General features: G+C 33.7%; 3 protein-coding genes across 3 annotated transcripts in view; 1 reads left to right on the forward strand and 2 right to left on the reverse strand.

The window, feature by feature from the left end:
* LOC127854273 (T-complex protein 1 subunit beta-like) overlaps positions 1-20,016 on the forward strand; it is a 461,928-nt gene that overhangs the window by 127,568 nt on the left and 314,344 nt on the right. The gene's annotated exons all lie outside the window — the stretch shown is intronic.
* LOC127854265 (uncharacterized) overlaps positions 1-20,016 on the reverse strand; it is a 463,099-nt gene that overhangs the window by 116,766 nt on the left and 326,317 nt on the right. The window lies entirely within an intron of this gene.
* On the reverse strand, positions 8,805-13,102 carry LOC127854267 (zinc finger and BTB domain-containing protein 41-like). The gene is made up of 4 exons (XM_052389338.1): positions 12,776-13,102; positions 11,192-11,274; positions 9,806-9,901; positions 8,805-9,553 (listed from the first exon to the last, which is right to left on the reverse strand). Exons 2-4 carry the CDS (start codon positions 11,264-11,266, stop codon positions 8,855-8,857), a joined length of 870 nt encoding a protein of 289 aa, XP_052245298.1. The 5' UTR covers positions 11,267-11,274; positions 12,776-13,102; the 3' UTR covers positions 8,805-8,854.

Here is a 20,016-nt window from a genome sequence, read left to right on the forward strand (position 1 = left end):
ATTCATTCGTTCGCATTTGGGGTTATTCGGGTCAGGTAAAAATGTTATATAGATAATAATTATGCTGAGTAAGGGTGTAAAAAGTGTGATAAAGTTGTGTGTATGAAGCTTAATTGTAAAATTGAATTGGGACTTTTCGGCACATGGTCACTGTTTATAAAAAAATAGAAAAACATGTACGCTAAGCGTCGGATAGAGATATGTTCTGATTTAGTGTGTATGTAGCATACATGCAGACCCTTTTTCGGGAGTGCAATTCAGGTAAGTTACGTCAAAGTCAAGATCAATTACTTCTATGAAAATTATAATCAGGTTAAGCTCAATATCTCTGGTGTGGATGGGCGTTTCACGCTAAACATTATAGTGCGTCGATAGCGAATATGCACCACTGCCTTGGAATAGTAAGTTTCGCTACTTTAAAAACAAGTAAAACTTCGAATAAAGTGCTCTCGTTGAACGGCCGAGTTTCTCGTTGTGATTGATAAATTTGGAGATTAAAACGTTCATAATCTTATTAACTACTACATACATGTGTGCAAGTTTTTCAAAATATGAATGACATCACTTTTACACTTTGCTGTAAAGCGTTAGACTAGTCAAGCTTTGATGTCTTGGGACTTTTTTCCACAATGGACTGTATTACTTGAATTTCAACGTAAAGTGCACATTTAATTGATATGCGATTTTCGCCTGGTCTCTTAATTGTAAAAAAAATTCTCATAAAGCTGTTTAAACCATGTGCTGTTATTTGTATTTTAACACAAAACAACAATTGTGCACAGTTGCTTTTGTAGTAAGGTTAAAGTAGTACATGTTAATTTTTGTGAGATTGAAATATGCTTGGTATGATTATTTTTCTCTAAAATATTTTAATTCGAGAAACAAAGGTAGGAATTCAATGATTTTAATATGAAATGACTAATGCTAAAATGCTTCGTCTGCAATTAATTGAATCGTGGTTAGGATGATTTCACACGCGCATAATATTACTGATTTACAGATATATAAACAATTTTGAGAGGCCGATATAAAATGCAGAATATAAACATTTAAACCTTTTTTATGTATTAAGAATATAACATCGTCTTATTTCTTTAAAAAAAATATTTATCATATTATAAATAACTATGAAAACAACGGTATAAAATAATAAATTCATTTGATCAAAATTTATATTACATACGTGGATGTTTAAAAATTAAAATACGCGAAATCTTTGCTTTCGTTAATCCTAATATACAACGGTATATGCATTTAAATGAATTATTTCAGTAATATCATGTAACATATTTAAAATGTTTAAAATACTTACGTCTCGGAACGGAAATTGAAAAGACGACATATTAGATGTTGACACCCAAAGAAACATAGTTAATACATCTTTAATAAAAATTGTTAATTATTTTAATTACCAGGGAATTGTCATGTCCAGCGGTGAATCATTATGCCCGCAACAAAATCACTGTATGGCAAAGCTTTAAAAGCGATGCATTCTTTTTTCACCTTAACAAAAGACATTTTATTTTTCAAATTCTTATTTTGAATATTAATTTCACTCAGAACTTCTTGATGACTCGAACATATCAACAAACTGATACTCCAAGTATATTTGACACTCTCCTTCAGTTACTTAAAAAAACAGCAAAATCGCTCCCTTTGTGCGTCTCTAAACATTAACAATGTTCAAAATAAGTTTAAACATATCCAAGAACTATTCATCCAAAATAGTGTTGACCATTTGTTTTTATGAGAGACCACGATAGATGATTCCTCTCCAAATGCACAGTTTGCGGTGGATAACTATCACTAATGGAGGGCGGACAGGACAGCAAATGGTGGAGGAGTAATGGCATACTTGCGGTCAGACAGGACAGCCAGTGGTGGAGGAGTAATGGCATACATGCGGTCAGACAGGACAGCCAGTGGTTGAGGAGTAATGGCATACATGCGGTTAGACATTGCTGGGGACAGGGTATAGGACATTGAATTTAAAGACATTTAATCAATATCTGTAGAAGTAAATGTAAATAGGTCTAAATGAATAAAATGTGGAGCATACAAACCACCGTCTTTATCTGATGCAACATTTCAGAACCTTTTTTTTTATATGACTATTGATAAAATACTGTCTAAACTGATTATTGTATTTTTAAATAGGGGATTTAAATGATATGTTTCAGGTCGAGAAATGTCAGCTTTTTTTGAACTCATCTGATATTTTTGAAAATATTTTAAAGAAACCTAGTTGCTTGACAAAAAAGGTAAACCAACACTTTTAGAGCTTATTTTAACCAACTGTAGTTCTTTTATTAGTAGTACATATAATTTTAATTGCGGTTAAAGTGATGTTCATAATTTTTTTGGAGCACAATTTAAACATGAGGTACCACTACTAAAGAAACGTTTTTGTACGTACAGAAGCTTTTAAAAAAATGAGTTTTTATATTCGTTGCGTGTAAAATACCATATACTGATAAACAAAATATCGAGTTTGGAGGGGTGGTAAAAACAAATAAGTAAACAGAATTGATCAAATAGTAAAATGGTAATCACCGATGTACGTGAGGCTAAATCTTGTGTTAACGATTGGACTATCGCTTAGATCAATTTAGTTAATTCAAAGAGAAAGAGATCAGGCGTCCTCCATGTGATCTTTTTAATGAAATGTTTGTACTCTTGATTTCTATAGAATTTTGCATGTTTTGTCGATCAAGTGTTTCACAGTGTTGTGTCTTGTTTTGTTAATTACACATCAATTGCAAACATACATCGTCTTTCTGAAGATAAATGTGTTAACAAAAATGTTTTGCTTCATAATTAGCAAGTTACACAGTCTGTTACGCAAATGTTCGAAACCCGATTCATAACGACTCTGATATGTAGCTGTATTTAAAAACAATATTTACTTTATACATTTTTTTATAAATACTCGAATTAAGTTAATTAGTAATTAAAGCAAGGTATTATCATTTTTAGTGACTTATAGCAACTATCCATTAAAGTTCTGTACTACCATCATATAACAGCTCTCTATAAGTAAGAGAAAATTGGCATTATGTCAAACGATTTAATGTCTCTTCAATTTGGTCTGGTACTGCATTAACAATTACTTATAACGAAAGCTTTAACATTTATGAGGTTGGCCTAAACTCATTCTGACACAAGATAACCAAGTTTCACTATAGCTATTTAATGAAAACTGCCACACCTCCTGGTGGCCATGTTTTTTTAATAATCCGAACATTCTTTGATCTCAGCCGAGAAATCATTATCAGAAAAGTTATGAACAAGTTTCATGAACATGGACTATAAATAAGACATCAATAGTGTAAAAAGGGTTAAACTATAGTCATATAAAGACAAAACTCGTCCGCCCTCTGGCGGCCATGCTTTTCAATGGACCAGAACCGTGTTCAAACTCTGCTCAATTATAATTAAATAATTGTTGATGTTATTGAAGAATTGACTACAAGTGTTACTGTTAAAAAAATGACAAAACAATAATAATAATATAACCATGTAAAGAAATTAGAAATTTGCCCCTCTCTGGTGGCCATGTGTTCTTAAAGGAACCGCAACCATTTTCAAAATAATCTGATATATAATTAAACCAAATGTTCTGACCAAGTGTCATTAAGGTCGGGCAAAACATGTGATTTAAAGAGCGTGATCGAAGTTTTACTTTAGCAATGTAAGGAAACCTTCCCCGACTCCTTTCAGCGATGCTTATACAAACACACACACACACACAAACACACACACACACACACACACACACACACACACACACACACACACACACACACACACACACACACACACACACACACACACCACACACACACACACACACACACACACACACACACACACACACACACACACACACACACACACACACATACTTGTAAAACCTTCCAACCGGGGAAATGTGTTCTAAACCTACCAACCGGGGACCACCATTTCCACATATTCTAGAAAGCTGAAAGTGATAAAAAACAGACAGGTTTCGAACCTAAAATACGATTTTGACATAACAATTATGATAAATAGGGTAATAAATCAAAGAAAATTTTACATGCACACCGGGGAATTATGTGCGTACCAAATGAGGAACTGCGATGTGTGCCAACTGGGGAACGGTGTATACCAACAGGGGTACTAAGTGCGTACCAACTGTGGAACTTCAATGTGTACCAACAGGGGAATGGTGTATACCAACAGGGGAACTTAGTGCGTTCCAACTGTGGCACTTCAATGTGTTCCAACTGGGGAACGGTGTATACCAACAGGGGTACTATGTGCGTACCAACCGTGGAACTTTAATGTGTGCCAACAGGGGAATTGTGTTAACCAAGAGAGGAACTTAAGCGCGCTATTACTGTGGAACTTCAATAATGTCCAACGGGGAACTTGCGTTTACCAACAGGGGTAATTGTGTGTAATCATGGTACTGTTGTTGATAGGACAATGGCGTGCACGTTCATGGATAATATTTAAGTTAGTACAAAAATTGAAAAGAATATGTATGAAACAATATTTAAATTAAATATGTTTATTATATGACCTTATATAATTTCTGCAAAAATGCCTCATTTGATTGACTCAAATATTATTCACATCAAAATAAGCATACGAGACATAACGCAAATCAAACAATACATTTATGACTTTATTAGCTATAAGCCGACTACAAGCATGCAAGTGCTGCATTATACCATAACAATCATGGTGAATTAATCAACAAATGAATACAATTCGTTCTTAAAACTAAAAAATAATGTTATTTTTTTTCAGGCCACGCTATTTGTAAAACCGAGTGAAGGAGAGGGGGAGGCGGTTTATTTGTTTTATTCCTTTTTTTCCATCAGAAAAAAATATTCACGATGTTCACGTACTATGAAGTTTTTTATCCTAAAAGTAGAACTGCCCATAAGCATGTAGATTTAGTAGTGTAAATTTACTTTGTCCTTACTCTGACATTCTAAAATAACTCATGCATTTAATCCCCTGAAACAGGTAAACATCAGAAAATTCATTCACACGCATGGCACCTTCCACTTCACTTAAATTGTCTTAAATACATTTATTGCATTTTCAAAAATAATAAAATCTGTAACTTTAAACAATTATGAACGTTTCACAACGAATGTGGCGAGGCCTGAGAAACAAAATAGTTTAGTAAACTAGCAAAACGACTTGATAACAATGCATTTTGAAGCGCCAGTGACTTAGTCTACGGCGGTAGGTCAATCTGAATAATGATCAGTATTTATTGTTATAATATATGAATTCCAATTCTACAACTGTGATACCATTACACATGTGCTGTATTAAAAAAATACAGTATGTATGCACTTGTTTGAGTAGAGAATGCCAAAAACGGGTTAACGTTAATAATGAACTTACATTTAATTCTACCTGTCGAAATAACAGATTATATTTTAAGGAAAATAGTCACTGGCAATCGCTTAGTTTTCCCTTGCAAACCAAACACCTTTTTTCAAGATTTGAATTCACGTATTTTGTTCAAACTACCTTTATGTAAACCAACTTATGTACCTAATTTTTGCATAAAATATAATAGAAAGAGTGTATTTTAAGCACTGAAAATTTATGCCGATGTGTAAACCATATATTATTTGTTGAAAACAATATAAAAGTGTTAATTAATGTTGTTATACACGTATAATCACCGCTGACTTTGACAGCATTATCATTATATAAAAACACTAATAATTAAATATGTACCAAAGCAAACACTTATCAAACACGTAGTTTAATATTATTTTGCATCACTTACATTATAGTATATATACTTACTGGGGAGTGCACATGTGAATCAATTGTTAGACCCTTGTTGGTGCCAACTTAAAAATAATATGTACCAACAGGGAAATTATAACAGTGTGACTCAATTCAAAATATAAACATACCAATTATATGCACAAAGCAAATATGTGAATTGATAGTTAATGTGAATATCTACACGCAAAACAAATGCACAAAAGTCTGTGTAGGAAATTATTGTAATATTTAACAACTATTTAATCAATTCTAGTGCGATATTTACGCAATAATTTACATATTGGTAAAGTTTTACTTTAAAATAACTATTAAGTACTCAACTGCAAGTCAGACACCTGTCATTCAAAACAAATTTTGTAAAATTGACAAAATATTCATTTGTATTCTTCACATTGTAGCAGTAGTTTAGCAGTAGTTTTTTTATGTTATTTACATTTATCTTATTACATCTAAAAGTGTTTGTTTGTTATGCTTAAACAAAATGTTTGTTTCCATTTATCCGACTGAATTTTTTTGTGCCTTCTCTGAACGTTTAGCCTTCTAGATTGATTTGTTATCATGTTTGCTATATTCATTCATATTCACCAAGTTTGGGGTAAAAAATAACTTGTATAGTGAGTAACTCGTAGAAACTCGTAATAGAAAGTACAAAGAAACACTCTTTGGCCGAACTATATACCAATCCTAATTTGTTCGGCGATATGATTATGAACAAATATCGTTTTTGACTGAACCGTTTTAATAAAACATTCAAATACAATAAGCACACATATATCGTTTTCGAAAAGAGTATATAGAACAAGAAAACACACAAAACACATGTGGCAACTTCATCCTTTAATGTATTCTCCTAAACGTGCATTATATGTGTAATATTTTTTTAAGTTAAAAGTCCCCGTCGCTTTTTTGTTTCAATTAAATTTCTGCAAAAGTCTTTGACATTTTTCCAACTTCTGTTGTGAAGGTCATTCTCACTTTCAATACATGCTAGTAATTCTTTTTTCCCTGGTAATTTACCCATTATCAAAAAACGATCTAAGTGTCTGTGAACAGCTCCTGTTTTCGTCTTCACTCCATTGCTCTTTGGCTGCTTGTTTTGTTCTCCTGGTATTTGAAGTACCCTTTACTGTACATGGATAATAAAACACCATATGACGTCGCTAACTGCCATGTGTAAGATATCCATATTAAATATATATACTTCAGTACAATTTTTCATAGCAAAATTACGACAAAAGCGTCCAGGTACTTACGGCACCTGATAATGACATCGATGTCACACGAAAAATTTGGAAACATTATTTTGCCTAATGAATCAAACAATTACATGTAAGAAAATCATGTTCTAAGAAACATAAGAAACTTGGAGATACATAACTTAAATGCATTCACATGTGTATGCATTCCTTTGTCTGTTATTTTTGGTTGACTGGTGCTGGGAAGCAGAGTTTCAAGGTCTTCAGTATTTTCATTTTCTGATAATTCAGAAGAATATTGTTTATCTGTCGTGTAAATCACAAGATCAAAAATTATATATAGTTTATAATATAACAATGATGGAAACAACCGAAGCACACCAAATAAATATGCAGTTAGTGCATTGAAATTGAAAAATTAGAAGTAGCCAATGTAAACCTTACTTAGCACAAAATGAGTGTAGACTTTATATTCCACCTTACCTGGTCGTCTCCGATAAAAAAGAATTGCCTTGCATAACACAAGTATATTTCAGAAAATGTTTGTAATTCTGTTTATCACTTCAGGTTATCAAGTTCGGTAATGAGCCCATTATTAACATTAAGTTTACTGAATTAATTTAACACTGAAAATGCGACATACCTACAATACATTCGTCGTCAACATCAATATCGTCTAGCGAATTGACAGAATTTCTGGTAATTTGTCCACTTTCCATCATCATGAGCAGCTTGCTGACTTTGGCAACCTGCATGGTTCCATCTGGTAATCTGTAGAATTCTCTATGTACCCGAATTTCGTGACCAAGAAATTTAGCTAGAATGTCTATTTCATTTTCAGACAAGTTAAAAAGCTGAGTCATTGTGGCAATATGGTTCCTTAACTTTGTAGAACGAAGCCTTTTCGGATGTTCAACTCCACAGTCAATTGCAATTGAACGTAATACGTCTGTCCCACGAATATGCGATGATGCAGATTTTGTTGGGAAAAAAAATTTACTATTTAAACAGTTTGTTAGAGAATTTCTGCTGCGTATGAGGAGGTCGATATTTTCTTTCACTTGTCTTGGAAACAGTACTGCAGCTATTCGACCTCGTTTTGCAATAATCTCTGTACGGTAAAAATAACGGCACAGGTCTTTTTCCAGTTTTGTTAAACATCCATCTAATTCTCCATCGTCATTTGTCAATTTGTTTTTTGAATATTCTTCGACTGTCATTTTTGACACCTCGCCTGATCGTATCGATTAAAAAGAATAGTTTAGCACAAGCAGATTTCAGACAACTTATGCCATGCTTGCCTTTTCTCGCAATCACTTGCTGATCCTTGTAAGGTATTTGCATGTGTTTCTGCTTCATGTCGTAAGTATTCAGACATTACTTTGACATCATTTGCCAATGGCAACAGTCCTTTCTGACTGTTCTGCTTAGCCTCATGAAGTGTTCTTAAGGCATTGGAAGACATGTCATCCGTCCAATTAATTTCAAATAGTTTGGAAAGATCCTCAGCCCTTGTTTGCAGATCCCGGTTGCTTGTTTCGATTCCTTTCGAAATTAGAATTTTTAGACATTTCTGAAGCGTTGTGCCAATCTTTAAGGCTAATGATGGTGTAGCATAAGTATTGGTGTTTCCGTCGAAGCCTGCAACGTTTTTGCAAGATTGTGTAATAAATTTGAAAGCATCTGGATACATGAAATTCTCCAAAGACTTTTCAACATTGCCTGAACAAGATCGCATGTCTTTCAGCAATCTACCAACTTCTCTTAACTTCTGTCTAATATAATTGTGTTGCTCTTCATCATGGCCCCTTTTTATACAGAGTCTTTCACCGAATGCAAGGATTGTATTATCACTTTTGACTATGCGACTTATTTCGTCGTTTCTCATGGACTCGATTACTCGTCTTAAAAATAGTGCTTTCTTCTTTTGATTTTGGTAATAGCAGGCTGCTCTCTAAAGCGAGTCGTTTTCTTGATCCCGCCGCATTTGTAAACTTACATTTTTGAGTGTGCCTCCACAGGATTTTCTTCGGGTAATACCCGTAACAGTAAGGACAAGGTCCATACTCGTCTGCAGCTACGCGTTGATTGTTACGTTGTCTGTATGACACAAACAGCTGTCCTTGGCCATCTCGCAATACTTTAACATTATGGAGATGGTTCCCAACGTTCCTTATTTGTTCATACATTTTTTTATTTTCTGCTGAATTTTCCGTATTTAATAGATCTTTCACATCTTGCCCATCTTTATGCTGCGAAAGCAAATGTTTGTTTAGTTTTGTTTGAGCCTTTTCGCAAAACATGCAATAAAATCTCTTATCGTAATGTCTGTATTCACTGTTATTTGTTTGAGCGATGGTGATGTTGGTTTTGTGTGCCTCTGCGGATGATTCGTCACGTTCACGAGATTGCAAGGATTCAATAGGAGGTAGTGTTGACGCTGTCTTCTTTTGAAATCTTTGAATGTTTGGTATGAGTTCGACAACTATCGACTCATCTGACGATGCATCGCCTTCTTCCGGAATATAGTCTTTGTCATTGTCACTATCCTGTAAAATACAGTTGTTTTCCTGTGTGTGAGATCATATAAAAATATGAAAATATCACAACATCATAATTTGTTGTTGGTGAACTACATCCATAAAAAATGTGTAAGTGTAACATAACACTTACCAGAATGCATGTCTTAATTACAGTTCGTTACTAGAGCTTGAAAAAATCGGAACTATATATAATCTTATATAAAATGTGTAAATGTGTGTACTGTATTGCAATCACAAAATCGTTATAAGTTTACGTACATCGATATCCGATGATTCACAGTTCAACATATTTTCTGCTGCATCTTGTGAATTGTACTCTTGTGCAGTGTCGCTATGTTCTTTAGTTTCGGTACTCTGCAACACAATTCAATGAGACATTAATAGAGTAAGATTCATACATCCACGTTACTTAGTATCAGTTGAAATTGCAATTCTTTAGTAGCAGCATTTTCAATTAATATCATTACTCATGTGGCTTTTTATTATGATGTAGAAAATCTAAGTGACATGAGAATTTTGTGTAAATGTTTGCAACCGATGGTATAATACAAGTTTAATTCACTTCGTCCAAAATAGTTTACTTTTGCTTATCTTACATCACATGTTTTATTTTTTGCCGTTCACTGTCATTGGGGAAGATTTGAAACAGATTGATAGCTTGTTTTGTCGACATAATAACAAACTGAAAAACACCCATAAAACATTTTTAAAGGTTGCATTTAAATGATCAATTTCAACAAAACGGTTTCAAATTTAACATATCTTTGAGTATTCATCTTGAACGTATCAAGCTTTTTTAAAGATTGGCTGAATACACCGACGTAGCAAGTCTTAACATATACCAGGTTGTTCCAAACATGTTATCAAAGTTCGAAAAAGTTTACAAGGAATATTTTTTACAGATACTAATAAGACAAAATGTATGCACGGTTAAATGAAAGGTATTGAACTTCTCTGGACAAATGTGTTGGAAGAAAAAAGAACTGGTGAATGGACTGTGGTTCACGGTAAATCCTGTATGTATTGTGCGGTGGTTGGTGTAAAATGAACTATCTTTTCTTACCCATGTCAGAATGTATCGTATAGCAAATATCGAGTAGACGCTATTGTTTTTTTGTCGTTAAGATAAAATATCAACCAATGTCCATATGTAACACGAAAGTTAAATTTCCTAATGTCTCCGAGTTTCATACACAGTAATTGGCAGCGTATAAGTCTTACACTGAAAATTAAAATTAATGATATTACACTTCTTGGATAAGCGATAATTAACGTTTTTGTGATTATGATGAAGTCGATGTTTATAAACTACAGTGGTTAATACACATGCGCACCAGTTTCATTGACAGGTGTAAATTCTAAATTCTTTGTGTATATGAAGATTTTGAAAGACAAGTAGTTCAAAGTCACTATAACTGGTAAACAATATTTTATTCTTTAAACATTCGCATAACGTGTGCTATAAAATGTTAATATAATGATCGTCCACGTACGTGTTATGTAAAGCCCAAATACCAATAAGCATCACCCGGAATAAATATTGGCACAATATAATGTAAGGCAAAATTACGCCTATTTCACTGAAGACTAAACCAAACCAGAAAATACGCCTTAGTAGCTTCGACATAGTGAAATATTACAAACCGTCTCATCGACTTCTTCCGTGTGTATGGATGTTGTTTGTCCTGGTTCCTGGCTGTCCGTAGATCTAGTAGTCATTGTGTTGCCTATTCACAACAACAATAAAAAATGGTATAACACATAATCTAGTCAGAGTTGAAAAGTTCGCTATTCATAAAACCATTTAGTACACCACATTGACATTAATTCCTTGTACACAAATGACATTAATTTCATGATATACATAATATATATTTAGGCATGTGTAGTAATAACAAAATCACTAAGGAGCCATAATTCTTACAAAATGCTGTTTACAGTAGTCTGCCCTTGTTTATAGAGTGGGGTCATGTTGGTAAAGAAGTATGAAAAATATAAAAGCAATATGTCAAGGGACATAGAAAATATTTGAGGTGGTACGTGAACTTTAACAAAGATTTATCAATAATATGCATATTTTAAGTGGTATGCAAAATATAAAAGCAATATGTCAAGGGACATAGACAATATTTGAGGTGGTACGTAAACTTTCAAAAAGATTAATCAATAATATGCATATTTTAAGTGGATAAAAGTGACAGTAATTCTTACAAGATGCTTGTTACAGTTGTCTGCTCTTGTTTATAGATTGGGGTCATGTTGGTAAAGAAGTATGCAAAATATAAAAGCAATATGTCAAGGGACATAGACAATATTTGAGGTGGTACGCAAACTTTAACATTCCAACGCTCACGCTAACGCTCACGCTAACGCCGGCGCCGGGTTGAGTAGAATAGCTCCACTATATATATATATATATCAAGTTTACAATGCAAACAAGCACACTCGAGTGAAATGTAATGACTCTAGATGCGCCCTGTGTGGTTATATTATTGAAGGGAATTCTTTTGATTTTAATGGCAAAATGTTCAAAATAAAAACTAATATGTCATGTGATATACAAAATGTGATTTATGTATTATTATGCAATGGATGCAGACAATATTATATAGGCCAAACTGGCGATAAACTTAGAAATAGGCGATCAGTCCATGAACAACAAATGCGAGACCCCTCAACAAGACAGATGCCTTTAAGTAAACATTTAGATGAATGTTCACATAATGAACCAAAATTTAAAATATTTCCATTTTATAAGCTATTTTCGAACAATATTTCAGCTATGTTAGCAAAAGAACAACATTTTATACATGTATTTAAACCCAAATTAAATTTCATTTAATATTTATTGACGTTATGACGTCATAATTGATATGACGTTATCTCCATGACATTTTGACGTTGTAATATATTGTATTATGCCCTGATGAGCTATGCGAAACGCGTTGGCTAAATCAATATATATTTAAAATCCCAGACACGTTTTTTTACTTTAATTATATATAAATATATATATAGTCGAGCTAAAAACTGCTTAGAGCTCTACTTTGTTTAACGTATATTTATAAAATATATCCGTGAAATATGTACCGTAAAACAAGCTTTGTAATCAAATGATATTTATATAAATCGATCTTTAGAATTCGTCTTCCAGTATTACTTGAACGTTTACATAAAAGCGCTTTTTAATAGTAATTAAAAATTGTAAACATAATAAAAAAAACTTACCTTAGTTTAATGCGTTTGTTCGCTCGAAACTCCATTTTTCCAACTGACTTTCACTAAATGATATAAATACCGAGTGTATGATTTTTAAACAGCGCAACCGGGGAACTGTTATAAGCCTGGATACACACTCGATTGTAATATGGTCAAGATTTGTGTATATTTTGTGCACGCCACAAACCCGCTAATCGGGGAAGGCGTTGGATTTCTAACTTAAATTGACAGTTTGGTATTTCATTCACGTAGATTAGAGATTTTCGCCTAAAACCAACCGGGGAATTCCCCGGTTGGTAGGTGTTCCCCGGTTTGTTGGTGTGTATTCATACGATTTTCCCCGGTTGGTAGGTTTTACAAACTCACACACACACACACACACACACACACACACAAACACACACACTTACACACACACACACACACACACACACACACACACACACACACACACACACACACACACACACACACACACACACACACACACACACACACACACACACACACACACACACACACACACACACACACACACACACACACCACACACACACACACACACACACACACACACACACACACACACACACACACACACACACACACACACACACACACACACACACACACACACACACACACACACACACACACACACACACACACACACACACACACACACACACACACACACACACACACACACACACACACACACACACACACACACACACACACACACACACACACACACACACACACACACACACACACACACACACACACACACACACACACACACACACACACACATATATATATATATATGACTTCGTGAGTTTTTTCACGTTTTTCAAAATTTCATCTAGATTTTTTCCTTTCATGAATCAGTTTCAAACTCGACCAAGGTATCATTGGGACAAATGTCTTAGTATTTAAATTACCATTACTTATTACGCACATACGAAAAGTGTTACTATATGAACAGTTCATTCATAATGACATATATATATAATGACATTCAATGCAATATGAAGCAGACGGGAACGATTTGAATACCTCATTATGAGCTCTAATGAAATAGACATAATAAATCGCAAATTAAGGATTTCTTTTATATTGATTTTAAAATAATTCATACATACTTTTGATAAGCTTGAAAGTGTTTTCGCAGCAAAATATTATGGCTGATGATGTTCACAAGCATTATGGCTTGCTGTCAGGTTTGAAAAAAGGTGCAAAAACGCCAACATGAACATAAAATGGACAATGCATGTCATATTAGCGTTTAGATGTCCTTAATTTTCGTCTCGAAATGTTAATTTGGCGTTCATTTGTGTTTGCATGTTGAAGTTTTAGAGGGAAGTTCGTCAAACGTAACAACAAGCCAGAATGACAATTTCGCGGGATGTTTAAACACTTTATAACAAAGTAAGTTAAATATTGCTAATTCAGTGTGTCATTCTTTTTTATATACGTTTTTATCAACGTATAAGCATATTATTTAGAAATCGATATAAGATCATATCTTGGTGAAAAACATGCTACACCCTATGAATAATATGGATGAAGTCACTGCTACTTTTACGCGACCTTCCACGACGCCTGGATTTGTTTTTATTAATCTGTCAGACATTTGTTAATTCGAGTATTACATACAGCATTTCATCAATGACTTCAAAATACCACTCTCTTATAACTTTCACATTTGTGGTTTGTTCCATTGTATACTGTTTTTAAAATCGTTTTTGCTGTTATGCCACTTGTAAGATAACGCCAACAAAACAAACTTCAGCTGTTCTGTTCAACGTAGTTGTTTTTTTAATTTGAACGGGTATCATTCCAAGATCAGTGCGGCAACTAATAAATTCCGCTTATCTTCTTCCGACGTTGCCAATAGATAAGTACTTTAACTGACTGATTGTTTTCATTTGCGTCAAGTATATTTTTGAGATCATCATCTTGAAATGGTCTACGATAACGTCATAATAATAACAGGCGACTACGAAGAATAATAAACTGGAAGAAAACCAATTTGTTTATATTTGAACGTGCATCGGGTATTGATGTCTTAGTATCAATAATATCAATTTAAATAAAATCTTTGACATACTAGATACAATGTTTATTACGAATACGAAAGAAAAAGGCTAAGCGTAAGATTTCTTGCTTCTTAAGCATTTCTTTATTTGTTTTGGTAAGCCATCGTTTATCGACCAGAACGACACAAAAACTGGGTTAACAATTCCAATATGGCAATAAAGTTATGAGATTGTTTTCTTATAAGCTTGCTAAGCCTCGGTAACAAATGACAGAGTATGACTGACCTTAGTGGTACAATTCAAAACATAAAATGAACTTAGATATGTCTGAATTGGGTCAAGTTCGGAATGCATTCGTTTGCATTTGGGGTTATTCGGGTCAGGTAAAACTGTTTAATAGATAATAATTATGCTGAGTTAGGATGAAAATAGTGTGATAACGTTGTGTTTATGAAGCTTAATTGAAAAATTGAATTGGGACTTTTCGGCACATGGTCACTGTTTATAAATATTGAAGTACGCTAACCGCTCAATAACATGACTTTGGATAGAGATGTGTGCTGATATAGTGTGTATGTAGCATACATGCAGACCCGTCTCGGGAGTGCATTTCAGGTAAGTTACGGCAAAGTCAAGATAAATTACTTCTATGAAAATGATAATCAAATTAAGCTCAATATCTCGGGTTTGGATGGGCGTTTTACGCTAAACATTATTGTGCATTGATAGCGAATATGCACCACTGCCTAGAAATCGTAAGTTTCGCTACTTTTAAAAGAAGTAAAACTTCGAAAAACGTGCTCTCGTTGAACGGCTGCGTTTCTCGTTGTGATTGATAAATTTGGATATTAACATGTTCATAATCTAATTAACTACTACATACATATCTGCAAGTTTTTCAAAATCTGAATGACATCATATTTACACTTTGCTGTCAAAGCGGTAGAAACGTCAAGCTCAGCTGTCTTGGGAAAATGGACTGTATGACTTTGAACGTAAAGCGAACATTTAATTGATATGGGCTTTTCGCCGCGTCTCTAAATTGTAAAACATTTCCGTCAAAGCTGTTAAAAACATGTGCTGCTGTTTGTATTTCAACACAAAACAACAATTGTGCACAGTTGCTTTTATAGTAAGGATAAACTAGTACATGTTATTTTTTGTGAGATTGAAATGTGCTTGGTATGACTATTTTTCTGTAATATATTTTATTTCGAGAAACATACGTAGGAATTCAATGATTTCAATACGTAATGACAGTGCTAAAATGCTTCGTCTGCAATTAATTGAATCGTTGTTAGGATTATTTCCCAAGCTAATAATACTACTTATTTACAGAAATATAAACAATGTTGCGATGTCGATTTAAAATGCATTATGTAAACATATTAACCTTATTTTATGTATTTATAATATTACACCGTCTTATGCCTTGTATAAAATATGTAACATATTATAAATTGTTTGAAAACAACTATATTATAAGATAATAGATTCATTTGATCAAAATGTTTATTACATACGTGGATGTTTGAAAATTAAATAACTCGAAATCTTTGGTTTCGTTAATCCTAATATACAACGGTATATGCATTTAAATGAATATTTCAAGAATATCATATAACATATTTATAATATTAAACATACTTACATTCATAGCCTGAAATTCAAAAGACGACATTTTAGATGTTGATACCAAAAGAAAAATAATTTATACAACTTTAATAATAGATGAAACAGATCTCGAAACATGTTAATTAATTGAAATTGGCCTTTCATGACTAACACCAAGTGGTACACGTCACACGAGCAACAAATAGCACACCCTATATAATATATATGACCAAAACGATTTTCGGGCATAGCGACAGGAACATGGACGTCGATAATCCATGTCTACTTTCATATAAACGCTTACACATCTGGTGTAACGTATAACGGTATTATAGAGGTGGCTCACAACGTTTAAACTCAATTTTAAGCAGCGCCATACCTAATATAACGTATGATATCTCTTTCAACAATAAACAATGCACATGTGAAATGTGCATACGAAATTTATGAATGATTATGCAACAAGACATATACTAAATGCAGGCTGATGTATTACTTGGCAATAAATACACAGCAAATAAAGAAATGGTATCTTTAATTTTCATTATATGAATGTAAAAGTAAAAGTAGGGCATATTATTCAGACATTTCACGAAATGGCATATTGATTCCCCATCAAAGTTTGATAGGTCATCGTAAAACATATGCCCTTTGAATTGTTTGCAGTTGTTTATGTAAAAGTATGGTACATTTATAAATACGAAATTCGTTAGTCTTGTTTTAAAATTATCTTAAAGTGTTGAGTTATGCAAACACAAATAGTATTCTTCCTCGTGTACGCTAAAGTTTAAAACATCTTAAAATGTAAATGCATAACTGTTAATTCGTTAGTCGTTTTGACAATGTAATAAATCATATCACTGTGTTTATAAGACGATTGCAAAATGTCTTGCAATAAATATAGTTAGTATGTTTATTATATGAATGATACCATACACACATAGAGCTACAATAACGACTCATTTGTTAATGAATAAAAACATATAAGTTGTGTGAATTAAATGTGTTTTCAGTAATTTCACAAGTAATCTAATTGAAACATTATATATTATATTAGTGTGTGAATTTATTACCGTAGTTGTGTTTTCTTTGAAATTTTGCATGGGGTTTCATATTCATACTTTGTGTTTCGCCTCTTTCGTTTTTTAAAAAAGAACTCACGGGATTAACTTTAAATTACAAAGTTTAAGCTGAGTATTAATCTGTGTAATATAAGTATAAAAAGGGTTTATCCGTCTACATAAATATTTCGCTATTTTATAGTAAGTTTATGCATTTTTCTTGAATTGTTTGACATGATATGTGCGTGCGTGCGTGTGTGTGCGTGTATGTGTGCGTGTGTGTGTATGTGCGCGTGTGTGCGGGTGCGTTTGTATGCGTGTGTGTGCGTGTGTGTTTGTGTGTGTGTGTGTGTGTGTGTGTGTATCAAGAGAATGTTCTTTCATATTATTCTTATAGATATATCATCAACACATTTGCAAGTTTTAGAATATTGTGTGTATGTAGCATACGCGCAGACCAGTGATAGGAGTGTACTTCGGGTAAGTAACGTCCATGTCAAGATTTCTTACTTCTATGCATATTGTTTTATAATTTGGACTGGTATCATTCCAAGATCAGTGCAGCAACTAATAACTTCCGCTAATCTTCTTCCGACGTTGCTATTAAAAAGTACATAAACTGACTGTTTGTTTTCATTTGCGTCCAGTATATTTTTTAGGTCACCATGTTGAAATTATTTAGGATAACGTCATAATAATAACAGGCGACTATGACGAATTATGAACTGGATGAAAATCAATTTGTTTATATGTAAACGTGCGTCGGCTTTTGATGTCTTAGTATAAATAATATCAATTTAAATAAAAACTTTGACATACTAGATACAATGTTTATTAGAAATGCAAAAGAAAACATCTTAGCGTTAGATTTCTTGCTTCTAAAGCATTTCTTTATTTGTTTTGATTAGCCCTCGCTTATCGACCAGAACGACACAAAAACTTAAAATTCCAATATGGCAATAAAGTTATGAGATTGTTTTCTTATAAGCCTGCTAAGCCCCGGTAACAAATGACAGAGTATGACTGACCTTTGTGGTACAATTCAAAACATAAAATAAAGTTAGGTATGTCTGAATTGGGTCAAGTTCGGAACGCTTTCGGGTCGCATTTGGGGATATTCAGGTCAGGTAAACATGTTAAATAGATAATAAGTATGCTGAGTAAGGGTGGAAATATCGTGATAAAGTTGTGTGTATGAAGCTTAATTGTAAAATTGAATTGGGACTTTTCGGAACATGGTCACTGTTTATAAAAAATAGAAATACGCTAAGCGCTCAGTAACATGACTTTGGAAAGAGATATGTGCTGATTTAGTGTGTATGTAGGTAGCAGTACACGGTAGGAAGCAGAAATATGCGAATGGGCCCCGGTCAAAAAGTGAAATATTGGGAAAGGGTAGGTTTCCATGTCAAATTTGAGGGTAATAGGTCTTATTGTATCCCCAAATTGCATTAAATCCTGAGAATATAAACATTTTCAAATGCGAAACTGTGGGGTCATGACCTCTTGTTGTTGCTGTGTTCTTTGTTACTCAGGAAGGAAAACTGCGGTAGGCATATTGTATTTTGGGTTCTTTTTAAGCTGGAATCGCTAGTAGGATCACGCTGTGAAGTATTGAGCGAAAACCACCTGGTTACGTGGTATTTATTCATGGTTTGATGGGTTGTGCTATGTTTTGCGTGTAAAAATATCATTCCAAAAGCAGGCTATCATTTCAATTTCATTCGTCCCCAGCCACTTTCGTACATGGTAAAACGTTTATTTTGAAGGCACTGTTTGCGGCCTTGCAATTCTTTCACTTTTGTCAATAGTATCACCTGTACAGGTTCCATATGCTCTTTTTTTATCTTAAATGTAAGTTTCAGACTACTTGTGTGCAGTGAATGTGTTTTTATGATTGCAGGTTCATTGTTTTCTGAATTGAGCGTGGTGGAGATCAAGAAGGCGTCCGCGGCTCCGAGAGAGTGTGTGTCTACCGTGGTCTGCTACCTGTAGCATACATGCAGACCCGTTTTCGGGAGTGCATTTCAGGTAAGTTACGGCAAAGTCAAGATTAATTACTTCTATGAAAATGATAATCAGGTTTAGCTCAATATCTCGGGTTTGGATAGGCGTTTCACGCTTAACATTATTGTGCGTCGATAGCGAATATGCACCACTGCCTAGGAATAGTAAGTTTCGCTACTTTTACAACAAGTAAAACTTCGAAAAACGTGCCCTCGTTGAACGACCGAGTTTCTCGTTGTGATTGATAAATTTGGAGATTAAAATGTTCATAATCTAATTAACTACTACATACATGTGTGCAAGTTTTTCAAAATCTGAATGGCATCACTTTTACACTTTGCTGTTAAGAGGTAGACTAGTCAAGCTTAGCTGCCTTGGGACTTTTCTTTTTCCACAATAGACTGTATTAATTGAATTTCAACGTAAAGTGCACATTTAATTGATATGCGATTTTCGCCTGATTCTCTTAATTGTAAAACATTTCCGTCAAAGCTGTTTAAAACATGTGCTTTTATTTGTATTT

This window comes from Dreissena polymorpha, chromosome 12 (assembly GCF_020536995.1).
Source record: "Dreissena polymorpha isolate Duluth1 chromosome 12, UMN_Dpol_1.0, whole genome shotgun sequence".
Classification (NCBI taxonomy): Eukaryota; Metazoa; Mollusca; class Bivalvia; order Myida; family Dreissenidae; genus Dreissena; species Dreissena polymorpha.

What these genes read in the sequence shown, in the direction of transcription:
- LOC127854267 (XM_052389338.1), bottom strand. Translation starts at nt 11,266, where the DNA reads ATGACTACTAGATCTACGGACAGCCAGGAACCAGGACAAACAACATCC. An exon ending in CGGAAGAAGTCGATGAGACG is followed by an intron (nt 9,902 to 11,191) that starts GTTTGTAATATT and finishes ATTGTGTTGCAG; the next exon opens with AGTACCGAAACTAAAGAACA. An exon ending in GTGAATCATCGGATATCGAT is followed by an intron (nt 9,554 to 9,805) that starts GTACGTAAACTT and finishes TGTATTTTACAG; the next exon opens with GATAGTGACAATGACAAAGA.